At 42.1% G+C, this 15438-nt stretch overlaps 2 protein-coding genes across 2 annotated transcripts; both read right to left on the bottom strand.

Annotated features, from left to right (window-relative positions):
• Positions 1–4628: 4628 nt before the first annotated feature.
• Positions 4629–8072, bottom strand: LOC104000837 (protein ABCI7, chloroplastic). Its single transcript, XM_009422975.3, has 3 exons — positions 7100–8072; positions 5394–5653; positions 4629–5289 (listed from the first exon to the last, which is right to left on the bottom strand). Exons 1-3 carry the CDS (start codon positions 8006–8008, stop codon positions 4986–4988), a joined length of 1473 nt encoding a protein of 490 aa, XP_009421250.2. The 5' UTR covers positions 8009–8072; the 3' UTR covers positions 4629–4985.
• A 653-nt stretch (positions 8073–8725) lies between these two features.
• LOC104000982 (protein phosphatase 2C 51-like) lies at positions 8726–13680 on the bottom strand. The gene is made up of 3 exons (XM_009423149.3): positions 12756–13680; positions 10131–10236; positions 8726–9244 (listed from the first exon to the last, which is right to left on the bottom strand). Exons 1-3 carry the CDS (start codon positions 13458–13460, stop codon positions 8928–8930), a joined length of 1128 nt encoding a protein of 375 aa, XP_009421424.2. The 5' UTR covers positions 13461–13680; the 3' UTR covers positions 8726–8927.
• Between the last annotated feature and the right edge of the window lie 1758 nt (positions 13681–15438).

The following is a 15438-nucleotide window of genomic DNA, read 5'->3' on the forward strand; positions in this document are numbered from 1 at the left end:
TTATGAAAGAATTACAGTTACATATCATCACTTTTTCTTCATAATCTTGCTTGACCACCTTGGTTTTCGGAGTCAACTTTACCAAGAAGAAACTACATGTTCTCGATCCTCTGCTTTCCCAGCTTCGTAGGCACAGAAAGCTCTTGAAAGCATATGATGAAGAAAGGTCATCAGAATAAGAGAATCGTCAGAGTAACGCGGTGGTTACAAGGAAGCAGAACGGCTGCTAGCCATGTGCGTCAGAGTCCAAGGCAAGTTGTCCGCGAAGACTGTGAGGAAGCTTGAAAGATGGAGGCTGCAAAGTTGAATTGGATCGAGATGCTATGTGCAGACCAATATGCCAGATAGTATCCCTGACTAGGAATCGTCGAGAAGATTATGATGTCTTCTGCCCATGAAAGCCAAAATGTGAGGAGAAAGAGGGACATTTAAATAGGACGTAGCGGTCTCTTGATGCTTCTCTACTAAATACTGTATTAGGAAATGGCGGTTTCCTACAGTTTGTTTCCACCTATGTCGTAAAAAGACTTGTAGTTTCACCATTTTGTATGGGTGATTCTTGAAGATGTCTCACTTGCCTTTAATTTGCTAGTTATTCTTCGAATATTTGTTGTCGGTAACGTCTGAAGGTAAAAGCTAACACGAGTCTCAGCTTCTTCTACAACAAATGAGAGTTCAATTAGCTCGGAAATGGAAAGCAAGGACGTAGTGTTGTTGGTGAATTGCATGGTTGAAGCCCTGGTTGCATAACTTAAACGAGACCACCTACCCAACAACACAGGATTTGTGGTTGGTGATCGATCACACGCCGGCAACTCTGCATGTCTCAACAAACCCCGGTAAACAGATACTCCATCTTCTGGCCTTTACATATAGCAGACTACATCTGCGGGCTGACGATATATAGGTCAATGGGATATATTAGATAATCTTCGATCCGTTTGATGATTCTTGAAGGAATCCTGGAACCCGATATGCTGCAAGTCTGAGTTCCTCCTCCAAAGGATTACACTGGTAAGATGATCACTCCAGTTTGCAGCTCCCACGGACTTTGGACTCCAACCTTCTCACTGGGTAGATTGGCTGTGTCTAAGCTTCACGAATGTGGGCAGAACGTTTTAATGTATAATTTACTTGAAGCAGTCTGTATTACACACGCCAAGCAATTGAGTGTAGAACAACACTAAGATGCACGATGAACTTGCAGTAGGTTACATCTTTAGCGGGGCGGATGACATAAAACACCATTTAAATTGCCTAAAAGGACAGTAATAGCTGATAAGTTCTGTTTTGTATATGTATTCAATAACAAAGCATCGATGTGATTTCCAGATCTGCCTTCCTCTCTCTCTCTCTCTCACACACACACAGTCGTTGACATAAATGTTATGAAACCATACTTTGACAGCAAATGTTTCAGTGAACTGCACATGGAAACAGTGGCAAAACCAGTTGTAATTGCTGATGAGGAAGAGGAAGATGGAACCTACCACTCTGAATCTTGGAATGATCACAAACGAGTATCACATAAACCAAGACTCTCCACTCTAGATCAGTAACTCATCATTCGGACATCACAAGTATTTACAAGCACTCCATATAATGCACCCTGACAAGAGAAAGATTAATCTCTCCCACTCCATTGATGGAGGCACAGAGAAATCTCTAATGGTATTTGGCTCTCTGAGCCATAAACACAGAGACAAAAAGGATGTCTTGGATCAGGTGGTGCCGGAGAAGAAAAACTCATACAACCTCATCGAGAGTCTCCGGGATCTCCACTATGCTCTCCAAAGTGGGCTTCCACCCTGTGGCTTTTCCTCTCTCTTTCTCCATCTCTCTACCCATCTCCACCAACACATCTTCCAGCCTCTGCTCCCTCTTCTCCCTCAAGCGAAGCACCAACCATTCCAGCTCCTTTCTTGTCAGCAAGATCTTCACCTTGCAGCCTCCTGCCTGGTCAGCAATACCTCCATCTCCTTTCTCTGGCTCCATCTCTTCTCCCCGTTTCCTCGGAGCGCTTCTCTCCATGCAGTTGCCCATGGATCCCTGCAGGCACCAAGTGGAACCAGAGAGAAAGGAGTAGATATCAGCAATCAGCGGTGGCAGGAACCTTCTCCCACTAGTAAAAGGAGGAGTGATCCAAGGGATTTAACAAGCCAAAGCTAAGCAGCACATGGGGGGTCCAATGGAAACATGCATTTGGTGACTTCAAGCACAACAGATTAAACAATGGATTCCCCTTCTGTCGACAACGACGTCGTAGTATGCGGTGGTGGATACGCAGGAAGCGGTGAAAGGCAGGGTTAAGTAGCTGTCGTTGCTTCACCTCCGGCTTTCTTTTGGCGCAGCCTCACCACTCCGCTGGATTGTACGCACAAAAATTATAATTATATTTTTATACCGAAATTTTAATATTAACAGTTAAAATTAAATAATAATAAATTAAATTATATATATATATATATTTAATATTATTTAAAATTTTTATTTGATCTACAAACGTTCGAAAAAAAAGAAAACCAACGTCAAATTCGAAATTCCTATCATTTTAAGTTATGAAATCTATAATCTCTCCATGTGTATAATATAATATAATATAATATTATTTATTTATAGATAAAAAGAAATAGTCTAGGATGAATAATTAGGAGATTTTCTATCATTAAGATCGTCTTCTAAAAAAAGTATATATATTTTTATTAATCAATAATTATAATTAAAATCTAATCAATTTTATAATATTTTCTAATCTAATCAGATAGAATCTAACACATGCCGTCCTGTGTTAAAAGTCTCTTGGAGTTTATATAATTTGACTGGTTTTGTGCAGACCTAAGTGCCACTGCTGCTGGCGAATGTGCCGAGCACCCAACACTCGCATCTGTCAGTGGAGACTTTTCTCTGCCCGGCTGTGTTCTTCGCTTTACTTAGATCATTTTGGTCCTCATTGGCTCGTTGCCGGCACTCATTCGACGCTTTACCCTTTTGCCCAGCTGAGGGGATGACCGAGTAGCTTCCACCATTCAGCGCGTTGTCTGACTCGAGTCTTCCACGGCTCCTACTTCCACAGGGCATCTACTACTCTCGGTTTCTGCGAAGGACCAGTCGTATTTGTCATGATCCAAGAAATATATATCGTGCTACATACATCACGCAACAAAACAAGGGAGGAATCACTCTCCACTTCTATCAGGTGATCACTTCAGAGCAAAAAGAAAGGCCGTCTCTCCATTTTTATCGCAGACGGGTGGCTGCAGATGAGTGATTATAAAAGACAAGAGGGATGTGAGAGAAACCAAACTGAAAACAAAAGGTGGGAGGGAGAACAAGCTTACGATTTTTATTAGCAAGAAAACAAGAAGAAGGCCGACAAGGCACGAGAGGAAAAGGAAGACACGTTCCGGCATGTGGACTCTTCCGAACGCAGCAGGTGTGAATCAGTCGGCATTGAATGTTACATAGGTTATTAGATTCAAGATTTCCAACCCTAAGATGGACGGATGTCCCTATGAGGGAGAGACCACTTGCATAAGCACCAAGATGGCATTGATTCGGCGGGATTTGTTCACGCTGTTCCGGACTCGTTCGTCTTCCTCATCCCTCCTCGCGAGCTGATGACCAGATGGTCACCACTGTTTCCAGGTCATTCACTCAATCACGCATCTTAATGAGTACGAAAGGGGCGACGTCGATAGCTGTTTCTAAGTGTCTTGACATGGCCACGGGCTTCGGGGACAGTCGTTTTCGGAGGTTGGGACGCACTGTTGACTCCTGATGCTCGTTCCTGCTGAGATGAGCATGACATGACGATCGCGTCACCGAGGCAAGCTGTAGTGATGATCCTTGTGTCAACCCAGCACTGTAATGGATTCGACCAATGTGGTCAATCACTGACCCGAATTCAATTTGATTTTTCGACTATGGATCTCGAAATTTGGCTCCATTTGGTTCAATTGGATCCATTTCCAATATACATCTCAAACGATAACACTACTATTGTCAGAATTGATTGTAGAACCATATGATGTAGTCGAAACGACTTGAGCCACCTTCCTAAGATGATCGGGTCTTGAGAATCGGATATTACTCTTAACGATGAGTGTCTCATGACATGTGCAAAACTGATATTGGATATATCATTTCGATTAATCCCGAGTTGAATTTTAATTGATCCAAAATATTGACCTTGTCATGTAGTTACAGATGGCGTAGAACATATAATTGTTGGGTAGAAGATTACAATTAAAATTTCCAAGCTGTCAGGTCTCCATATATTTTGCATGAATAATTTATTATTATTTTTAATCCAGTCGTCATCTCACTGCATGTATGTGTTTTTTTGCTACACACATAAATTGATATTTCTAAATCATGTTTACTGTGATTGCAGTATTTTTTTTAAATAATAACAAAATCTTTTTGTATAACATTAAATATCATACGAGACGCTTAGACGATTCAAACATCAGTCGTTACTCATGCAATAATGCACTAATCATGATAGCATTTTCCAACAGTATCCAGAGGTTCGGAAATGTTTAAAGTGTTCATCACGACAAGATTGTCCTGACACACATAACAATGATGGCCAGCTTGGCTGATGATACACATTTTGAATCTCTACATAATCAACAATATTTCACCAATTTGTTAAAAATACTTTGCAGATTGTAACATGCACCATAGTGCCGAGGATAACGAAGTCAAATTAATACAACACTTTAGGGGAATAACATGTACCGAGAACAGTAGTAACTAATGTTCCGCTTTGCATTCGTCTAGCATGACACTCGATTTCCTTTCTCTGTTGTAACTTGGAAAATTACAAAAGCAGGAAAACGAAAAAGAAAAATATTTTCGAATATGACAACAGCTCCGCCATATCAACCAAACTGATCACACCATTGGCTCCGTCATGCACCAATGCTGAAAATAACTGGATTTCAAGCGGCAGGGCAGGATCAGCCCATCGAGCCATTTGATCATTGAGTTGCTAGCAAATGCTTCAATTGACTAGTTACGCTCTTCCTTATGGGTTCAAATGGAATGCGCGATATCACTTCTGATCCAAAGGAGAAGACAAGTGCTTCTCTTGCTGTCTTTAAGTCGATGCCTCTGGCCTGGAAGTAGAAGAGCTGGTCTTCTTCAAGGTCACTGATGGCAGCCCCATGGGAGCATTTGACATCATCAGCAATGATTTGCAAGTTAGGTTTTACATTGGCTGTAGCACGAGGTGCCAACAGAAGTGTTCTCGTCAGCTGCCCAGCATCAGTCTGCTGTGCGAATCTGTGAAACCCCGAACCTGATCAGATCATATAATGGAACCACAAAACATGCTTTACGAAGTTTCTGCACTAATCTAATTTCTTGGCAAAAGAGGAATAAAGTACCTGTTGACCCTGATGTTTCCATCAAATACAGCGTGTCCTGAGGAATGGGATACAATGCACTTGTGAAGCTGACGAGAATACCCTCTAGGGTGATCCAAGATCAACGTGCTGTGCAAATCTTGTGTCTGGTTATTTTGACATACATGAAATGCTGATAGCTCGGTGACAGTATCAGGGCCTAACTGCTGAATATGGAGATTGTGTCTGCTCAATCTTCCACCATTACTGACCTCGATGAGCTCATAAACACTGGATGTCTCCTGAAAATAACAACACACAATATTTATGATCCTTTAGGGGCTGCATGACTGGGCTTTTAGCAAGCAGGTGACCACAAAACCAGTTCTTGAAATATAAAAAAATGATACTAGCAAAACTGGAGAACCTTGAATCATCCAAAATTCAGAAAATTAATGGTCCCTGTTTCTCGATTGATAAAATCCACCTCCATTTTTTTTTTTCTATTGTGACCAAAATTATGAATCAGAAAAGAACATTTTATACCTACAAATCTGGCATCAGACGAGCCCTACCTTTTGATGCAGTTCATACCAAGTATTTGCAAACTATCCAACAATTATGAATACTTTAGAACCATACTGAATTTGAAGTCCTAAAATTTATGTTCCACTAATCTTATCCAGGACGGCAATACAAAACATTTAGAAGAATCAATCATAAAAAGCACAACTTAGTTTAACACAATAATTCTGAATTTTTAGACGAACACTGCCAAATATAATGTGTCAAATCGCATATGCAACTTAGCATGAATCTTGAACACACCTTATCTCTTGTAAAAAGAACTTTCAAAAGCATGGATGGATAGAAAATGTGAGCAAACGTTTTAATCTTTTTTTTTTTTGGTTATCAAAAGTCATTTAAACATCACTTCTAACAATATTATCTAAGGAGAATCAATGAAGCAAACGAATCTGTAATATGTATGTTTTGTCACTACTAGGCACTAGAAGAGTCAGATAATGATTAGAGTCCCATTCACATTCAAGCATAAGCACAAATTGCCACTAGATCTACTTCTCATATGAAGGAAACTCCCTTTGTGGACGGTGAGAAGAATGAAATGTTTCATATGATATTTTCAACATAGATCAGTGATAAAGTGCAACACAAATCCATGAATGACTTTACAAAACATCAAAACAAGGACTACCTTTAATGGCCTGTTCCTGAGCTAACTAGCAACTGGTGTGATACACAATGTGGCTAGCAACAAAGGATGGATATGTTTATTCCACAAAAAATTGTTTACAGTGTGAATAATGTAGATATATCATGTTGCCTGTCTACCTTCTCTGCAGAATATATATATATATTAAGATATATATAAAGAATACAATTGTGTTGCTTCTTTCTCTTACTTTCTAGTATTACTTTCCCTTAACAATGTGAAAGATCAAGCTATGCTCCTAGGGGTTAATAGAAAGTGCAAGATTAAAATTTTTGATACACCTAAGAAAAGGGTTAGCTCAGAGTGAATAACAAGTAATCTACACTTATATGTACACCTACATGATTACAGTCCAATTATGAAAATAACATTCCATTAATCACCCTGATCATCTCTAATCTGCATTTCAGAATTCTCTTCGACAGGATCATTAGAAAATGGATTAAAACAACAATTACTTGTTAATTTACAAACATCGAAGACAAAGCTGTTGCAAGCCCTATAATGAACTCACCTGCCGAGCAAATGTCCACTTGATGTGGGCAGCATTCACCGATTGCCTCTGCACATAGGAGTGCACCACTTTTCCGCCCTCGCCGATCAGAATCTCCATCACGGAGTTGGCCCAGTAGCACCTCTCCTCACTACCCCCGATCCCCATGTGCTCCTCCACGAATGAGACCTCTGCTCCCTTCTCAACCACAACCAAGACCCTCGGGCTCGAAACGGGAAGCCGCTCCGACCCGACCTCGCCCCCCTCGGAATAGCATATTTGCACGTGAACCGGCTCATCGACGACCCGAACCCCGGCAGGCACAAAGATCACCGCCATATCGGGGGCGCCAACCCCGTTCAAATCCCAGAACAGGTCCCCATCTCCGAACCCTTGGGCAAGGGCGGTGAGCACCCGATCGAGGGTGGGGCCGGGCGGGAGGGCGGAGACGCTGCCAGCGAAGACGCCGGAGGGGAGGGCGGAAAGGCGGGAGAGGGAGGGGGCGACGTGGCCATCGACGATGGCGAGGACGTGAGGGGAGGGGGAATCGAGGGCAGGATCGAGGGGAAAGGTCGGGGAGGGGGCGGGGAGGAGAAGGGAGCTCCTGAGGAAGGAGAGGTTGGTGAAGCGGAAGGGCTCGTCTTTGGTGGAGGGCCAGCGCTTGGATAGGAGGGACTGAGAGGCGGAATCGCGCAGCTTCTGAAGAGGGAGAGGAGAGGCGGCGGCATCAGAGGAGGAGAGGGAGTCCTCGAACTTTTCGGCGATCTCAAGGACGAAGGGGTCGGAAAGGGCCGCGCGGGCGGCCGCGGTGCGGTGTGCTCGGGCGGTGGTGGGGAGGGTGAGGGCGGCCGCGCGGCAACGGCGGCGGAGAGGGGGTAGCGTCGTGGGAGTGGGAGGGGCGATCGGGACGGAACACGAGCAGCAGGACATGGTTAGCTGCTTAGCTTAAAGATGAGTAGATTTGGAATTGGGTGCGCACAGTCACGGAGTGGTGGCTGTGGATTTCAATCTGAGATATTCAAAGAAAAACAAAAACGAAAAAATAACAAAGCTGGTCAAAATAAACATATGCGTCAGTGACAGTTTCATCGTCGGGTTGGGTCCAACGAGTTCCCGGACCGAAAGTTCGACCTTGGGACCCATCTAAAATAGGATTAATTATATATTTTTATAATTAATTATTTTTAATATTTTAATTTTTACTCTTTCAAAAATTATATTATGATTCTTATATTTACATAAGTAAAATATTAAGATAACTATATAGGATTAAAAATATAATTTCTTAGGAAAAATTATTAGAGTAACACGATTCACTTTGATAAGTATAGAAATCTTAATATAATTTTTAAAAATATAAATATGAAAATACTAAAGATAACTAATTATAAAAAAATTATCTATAATTTTTAGAAAGTTGACCTTAAATTCATCCCTTCAAATATGTTGCTGATGAGTCCAAAAAAAAAAAGAAAAAAAAAAGAAAAATCCTATTGATGATGTTCCAAAAAGTAGCAACAAGTTTATCAAGTTAAAGAACACAGGCAGTTAGAAAGAAGCTTGCCCATCAATCTCCATTACTACGCTTCCTGTAGCATATCAGATCTCATGAAGGCGCAAAGGAACATGAAAACTTACATAAGCGCATATAAAGTTGAGGCATTTATATTTAAGCACAAGACTTGACGTATCTATATACATTTAAACGAGACTGCACACTGAAGCTTTTGTACTGCTACACTTGAACAGCATTCACATGAATCCATTCCCCCCCGTTCTCAGGTAACCTGAAACCAGTTTAAGGGTAAATATAAAGGTCACCTTGGAATCTACAAATGCAAATGAGCAATTATTCAGTGGCCACAGCCACCCTGGAAGTCCTCAGCTCCACCACCACCACACTAACGTTGTCAAAGCTGCCTCGAGAAATTGCAAGCCTGGCCAACACAGCAGCTGCGTCTCGGGCAGCAGAACCAGCAATTCCACTTGGATAATTGTTGCCTGTTGGACTCGCCATGCATTTTCTTATCACTCTGCATGCCATCTCACTTGATATTACATCCCATAATCCATCGCTTGCCAGAACGAGGAACTCATCTTCCTCCGATCGATCAGTCACCATAAATTCAGGGTCCGAGCTGACATATGGCTTGAGAAGGTAGTCTCCTGCACAGGTTCAGGATTGAAGAAACAGGACTCTGAAGACAAAACTATACAGACTTGATGAATCATAAGATAATAAATGAAGATATGCAAGACATAAAGCAGGATTAAGGATGACTTGGAGTTGCAGCAGAAAGCTCGCAACCGAGTTAAGAAGCATTCAAGCTTCAAGTGGATAGCTATTCATAGTTAGAGGAAGCACATCTTTTGTTTAGGAGACATTTTATCATAATCTACTCAATTGGCACTTTCTAAGGTTTTGATATGCAAGTAAATTTAGGTCGATCATCACGATGCACCTTGTTAATGTTGAAACCTAAAGTAGAAAAAACTCGATTTCCCTTTTAGTCCCACAACACCAACTGAGAACTTTTTCACTCTACTCTCGCCTATATAGTAACCAAATCACATAAGTTAAGTTTTTTGAGTTCTGCCTTAATAGTTAAATGCATCAAACAAACAAAAAAAAGCAGCAAAAAGCATAAACCAATCCTTGTTGAGGAAGTGTAGAAATAAGATGAGGGCAAAAAAATTGTATTTTTACAAGCTTATAAGATGAAGAAGATAAATGATAGGCTCAGCTTGGTTTACTGAAGTTGACTATAACAAAAACAATATCTTGAGTATTTTTAACTTGCCTGCTCATGAGATTCAGAGTTCTGAGTTCTAGAATCTTTTGTGCCCGGTTTCGCTTTGTAGACTCTCCTCACTCAATATCAAAAGAAGAAGAGTTTTACCCTGTGTCTTCTTTGTGAAGGAATGACCCCGATCAATTGGAGATCATTTGTCAATTGTCGTCATGTTGAACATTAGATTTTGTATTTCAACATTAACTGATTGGATGAATGTATTTATCCTTGTCATCTATTAAGCATAAATATGCACGTACCAAAGGACCTAGAAGTGGCCAGTACTCCTAAGACACGAGGACAGTCCCAACAAAGGATTCTCCCTCCTAGAGCTTCCACTCTTCCTCGCTCATCTGGCCTGTCAGGCTGTTTAGGAAGAAGCTAACCATTAGTATTGACTTTCTCTTTTTTCTGATAAATTCATTGGTATTGACTCAAGGGCATATGCGCTGAGAACAAACATCAACTATCTAGTTATAGGTTAATAAATGAAAAAAAAAACTTAATGACAGTGCAAAACAGCATACATCATCTTGGTAGATGTTAAATATGCTAAAGGAAACAAAAGATTAACCGAGAAAATTGCATGAATTTCCTCCACCTAGTCATTTCAATCATATGCATAAATTTATACATTGAATTTCAAGATACTTATCCACTAACATAATCTCTAGTGGTATACCACCACAGCATGCTGCCCACCACCAAGCACATGAAACAAGGCATTGGCTACAGCCCCAGGCATCAATATCATGAAAGTATTTGTCCATCATACAGAGTGAATTGAGAAGACAAGTGGTCATACTACTATCTACAGGTGACACATACAAGTGCATATATACATAATACATATTAGTGTGTATAAATGTTTCTTGGCTTGTATCACTATGGAACTTATACAGCCGTCTCTCGGACTTAAGTTGCCTAACTCAGTACTGGCACATATTGTGAATTATACTGGGGATGGCAATCCGAAATGATACCTAGGAAATATTAAGCAACGAATAAGGTGACAAAATCAATCCTTAAGTTCCTTATGGTCAACTATTTTTTCAATAGACTATAGCTAATCTGATCATGCAGCGGAGATAACATAGCTGATCCATTAACGGTGGAAGTGACTAACTAGATAACTGAAGAGAATAGTCGAGTGATTGAAGAAAAGTTACATGATAGCCTAAAGACAAATGATCCAAGTTGGTCGACTAAGAAATTAAAAAACAGTCACTGGATATATCTGATAATATCTGATAATAAACGAACAAATATAATGCAATGACAGTGATAGGCATCAAACCGGTGACTTAAGTTTGAATAATTGACCAAAAACTTCCAAAATTGTAGTAACACAACTTTATACCAAGATGTTTCAAAGCATGTAACGAAGACAACTTCACTTATCTGTATAAACTAGGGAAGTATCAAAGACTTTGTGCATACATAGGCACACAGCATCTGCACATGCCATGTGCTGCATAGCTCAAAATTAACCATGACAGTACAACATGAATGGCCAAAGGCAATCCCAGGATCAATACACTGAAAATTATACATTTTATTCACCTATCACATGCACAGATTCAACCTGAATGAATCTTTTGTGTTGAAATTTATCAAATGATCCTAACAACAAATATGGAAGAACAATCTTAATGTCATACACGACAAATAACTTTATCTAATGCCATGTTTCAAACATTCATCAATCAATTAGAGTTCATGCAATAAACTTAATGAAGTTCTTTGTCATACTTTCTTAATTTAGTGTTGAGTTTATCTGCCGTCATGTGAATCATTTTAATACGTTTTCTGTCCATTTCCTCTTTAATTCTAGAATTTAACAGCTCTGCTTCCATGTTCTTGGTGTTTTATGGTCAATTAGATTGCACGCTAGTGCTTTAACTAGATCTTTGTTGAACTTCCTGTTTACTTTATGAGAATTTAATCATCGACTGCCATGTTTTGATTGTTTATTACTCGATTATATAGCAAGCAAACACTTAAACTGATATTTCTTTTTCCTGTAGTTCTTTCTTATTGACATTTCGTCTTACAAAATGAAACAAGTCAACTTACCAGTCTCGGCTCACATCACAGAAGGATGGTGATGTGAAGACTTGTAATACTTTTAGCATCATCTTCTCTTTTCCTTTTGAGTTTTTTATATGTACAAATAAGGTTAATGGCACTTATGGAGGATGTAACCTACCAGCCAACTGGTCAGGGTTGCATGACAAAATGCTGAGCACTAAAACATATATAGACCTTGTCCTAAAACATATATGTTTGATTAATGAATTAGCCTTTTTTTCCTTACAAGTATGATAACTTTATGCTATATAGAGTGGGATCTCTAAGTCCTAGCTGCTCATCCCCTTTCTCTTCCATGAATTTGCATCTGCAGTCTGCTATCCCAACAATTCTTAAGAGCCACAATCTACCCCTTTACAGGACTATAGGAACAAGCACTTGATCGAATCATGTCATGCAAGGGCATTTCAGGAATAACAATAACTTATCCTAAGAATAACAATAACTTACCCTCAGAATTCTTTATAGCAACATAAAACTTAAGAAGCTTACCACAATATATGTTTGCAGGTTTGAGTCAGACCCAACAGACTGATCTACTTGAGAAAATGAGGAGCATTTTGGGAATCAACATGCAGAAGCATAAAACAACACATGAAGAAGTTTGCCTACTATTCTGCATTAGAGGACTAAGAACACACTACACAATATTAAAGTTATATAGTATATCAGAATCACATGTAATAAAGCATATACTCACAATTTTAAGAGAATAAAAATAATAGGGAAGCCTAAAATAAGTTTCCTTTTTTCCTCTCCTAGAGAAAGAAAGGAATAGGAAGGAAGAAGTAGACCTTGTGATCGATGGAGAGGGGCACGGCCACTCCGCCACGTGAGAGCACAGCCCTGGAGTCACCGCAGTTGGCCACTATTATCCACTTCTCCGCCACCACCGCCACCACCGCTGTCGACCCCACCATCCCCTGTCGCAGCTGCCTTGTCTCCCCCATCACCTCCGCATCCACCCGCGCGAACCCCGCTACCAACGCCCGCCTCCACATGTCCACCCCCTCCCCCTCCCCCGCTGCCCTCCGCCGCCCCACCTCTTCTGCGACCGCCACGTGCAGCCTGTCTCGGCACGCCTGCGCTACTGTTACTCCTCCGTGCCCATCGTACACCGCGAAGTATCCGTACCCGCCCGCCGCGAACCCCGTCACCTCGACCACTGCGTCCTCCATGTTCCTCCGCCTTCCCACTAGGGATACAGATCCGTGCGACGGGCAGTGCGCGTCCCGCACGCGCCTCGACGGCACGGGCTCGGCGAGGAGGATCACGAAGCCGTCGGCCGCGCCCTCTGCCTCAGTCTCCCCGCCGCCGTCGTCCTCGGAGGGCTGGCGGACGGGGGGGGCCGCAGGGGAGATGCTGCAGGCGGAACCAGAGCTCTCGCCCTCTTCGCGGATGCGCTTATGGGGGTTAAGGTTCTGGGGACGGGAGCGGCGGTCCCGGCAGCGGCGGTGGTGGTTGCTTGTGTTGGTGTTGCTGGGGGGAGTCCCCTCCATTTTGGAAACTTATGTGACGTGGGCCTTCCGACTCAGGCTGTGTCCGCAGCTGCGACGTTTGCTGTGCTGCGGCGCATACCATGCCGTTTTATATTGATATGAGAGTCGCCGGCCGTTACGCTCGGGGGGTTTGATGTGCCGAGCGTACGCTGCAGCTGTGTGACGCGTTTATATTATAATGTAACACCTGGAAAGCACAGGGCCAGGAGCCACGCCGGGCCGTCGGATAGCCCGGAATCTACCGGATGCCATCCGCGTGTGCAGGGCCTGCAGTGGGCCGCCAGAGCCCGAGCCCCGCAATATAGATCGCTAGGCAGGAGGGCGTGGACGGTGGGGATCTAAAGAGCCAGACACGTTGCGCCGGTCTCCGGCCATCGGGGACCCTTTTGAGGCTACTCCCTCGGGTCGGCCGGCTCTGAGGGCCACGGGGTTGTTAGGCGAGGGTTGGGGTAGGGAGGGTCGCCCGGAGGGCTTTGGCGCCGTTACACGCGTGGTGGTGGGGAACCGGGGCGGGCGGCGCGTGCACCAATGCGTCCCGTGTCTTTTCGAGGCAGAGGACATGAAGGAGGTTGTTTTGCTGCCGTTATGTACAGCGCGGCTTCTCGTTCAAGTCAAGGGAAGCGTAGCCAGTAAAGAAGAGAAAGGAAGCGAGCCAGAGAGAGAGTTCAGGTGGCATTAACCACTCCGAGAGGACACTGGGAGCGTCGATGCTTTGGCTCAAAATCGCGGTTTAAGATCATCGAGAAAGACTCATCCAAGAAACGCAATGTCATGTACGACGACGTTCGCGTTATCCCAGAGTGAGTAAATCACTTAGCGGAGGGCGGCAACGATGTCCGCTTCATCGACCATGACCATCAAGATGCCCACCTCGTCGCTCAGAATCGCTTCTACCTTCCCAAGGACTCCGGCGACCCTCATCCCCGTGCTATCGAAATCGGAGAAGCCGCTGCAAGTTTCTCGGACGACTAAAGAGCCGGCCCTACGACAGAATCGAGGAGCGGGGCCTGAGGTGAGGCAGAGGAAGGAGAAGACAGTAGGGAGAGAGCACGGGCGGCTGCCGGTCACTGTGGTCATCAGTCATCAGGGGAGAAGTAAGTATATATATATATATATATATATATATATATATATATATATATATATATATATATATATATATATATATATATATATATATATATATATATATATATATATATATATATAAAGTCTCACCTTATGATAATTTCTTATAGTATATCTTTTTTTATTAAAAAAATTAGTTTACTTCTGTTTCTATCGTACTCATTATTGTTTTCATCTTACACCGTTGCCCCTCATTGTTGTCTTCATCTTACACCGTTGCCCTACCTGTCCTCTTTTTTGTTTTAATGGATTATCTTTATCTCCACGGATTCTTATCGAGCCCCATTGTCATCTAGTTATCGGTATAAATAGTTATCGATAGAGGAGATTGTGACCGATATCCTCACTTGCAACCCTCATGCGTGAAAGGAAGGGGCATGAGGGTTGCTGCCTCCATAGACTTTGTTAGCCCCTATCAAACCCATCATTCGTGCGTCTCACTATCATTGTTTTTACTCATGACTAATCAACTAGCAACAAAAGCATAGACAGGGTATAAGCAAGAGTGCATAAGCCATCTCTTTGCTCATCGTTATCTTGACAAGAGTGAGGACAACAAAGATGACTAGCTACGACATTAGGCAGAGGCAATGGGTAACATGTATAATATCGTCATTTAAAAAATATTTTATAATTTATTTTTAAAAAAATATTATTTGGAAATTTCTCAAAGCTTAAAGCTTTTTATAAAGCTGTGGTGTATAAAAACCATAAATAGAAATCGATCAAAAGAACTAAAAAAATGTGTTCTTTATTAGTTCTATCCATGAGAGAGGGGAGTATATGAAAAAAATATAATCGATTCTTTCGTTTACTTAAGCCGTTAGCCATCCATTGGGAGCTATGAGTT

This window comes from Musa acuminata, chromosome BXJ3-10 (assembly GCF_036884655.1).
Source record: "Musa acuminata AAA Group cultivar baxijiao chromosome BXJ3-10, Cavendish_Baxijiao_AAA, whole genome shotgun sequence".
NCBI lineage: Eukaryota > Viridiplantae > Streptophyta > Magnoliopsida > Zingiberales > Musaceae > Musa > Musa acuminata.

What these genes read in the sequence shown, in the direction of transcription:
- LOC104000837 (XM_009422975.3), bottom strand. Translation starts at nt 8,008, where the DNA reads ATGTCCTGCTGCTCGTGTTCCGTCCCGATCGCCCCTCCCACTCCCACG. An exon ending in AGTGGACATTTGCTCGGCAG is followed by an intron (nt 5,654 to 7,099) that starts GTGAGTTCATTA and finishes TGTTATTTTCAG; the next exon opens with GAGACATCCAGTGTTTATGA. An exon ending in GGAAACATCAGGGTCAACAG is followed by an intron (nt 5,290 to 5,393) that starts GTACTTTATTCC and finishes GGGGTTTCACAG; the next exon opens with ATTCGCACAGCAGACTGATG.
- LOC104000982 (XM_009423149.3), bottom strand. Translation starts at nt 13,460, where the DNA reads ATGGAGGGGACTCCCCCCAGCAACACCAACACAAGCAACCACCACCGC. An exon ending in CCCTCTCCATCGATCACAAG is followed by an intron (nt 10,237 to 12,755) that starts GTCTACTTCTTC and finishes CTTCCTAAACAG; the next exon opens with CCTGACAGGCCAGATGAGCG. An exon ending in GGCCACTTCTAGGTCCTTTG is followed by an intron (nt 9,245 to 10,130) that starts GTACGTGCATAT and finishes GAACCTGTGCAG; the next exon opens with GAGACTACCTTCTCAAGCCA.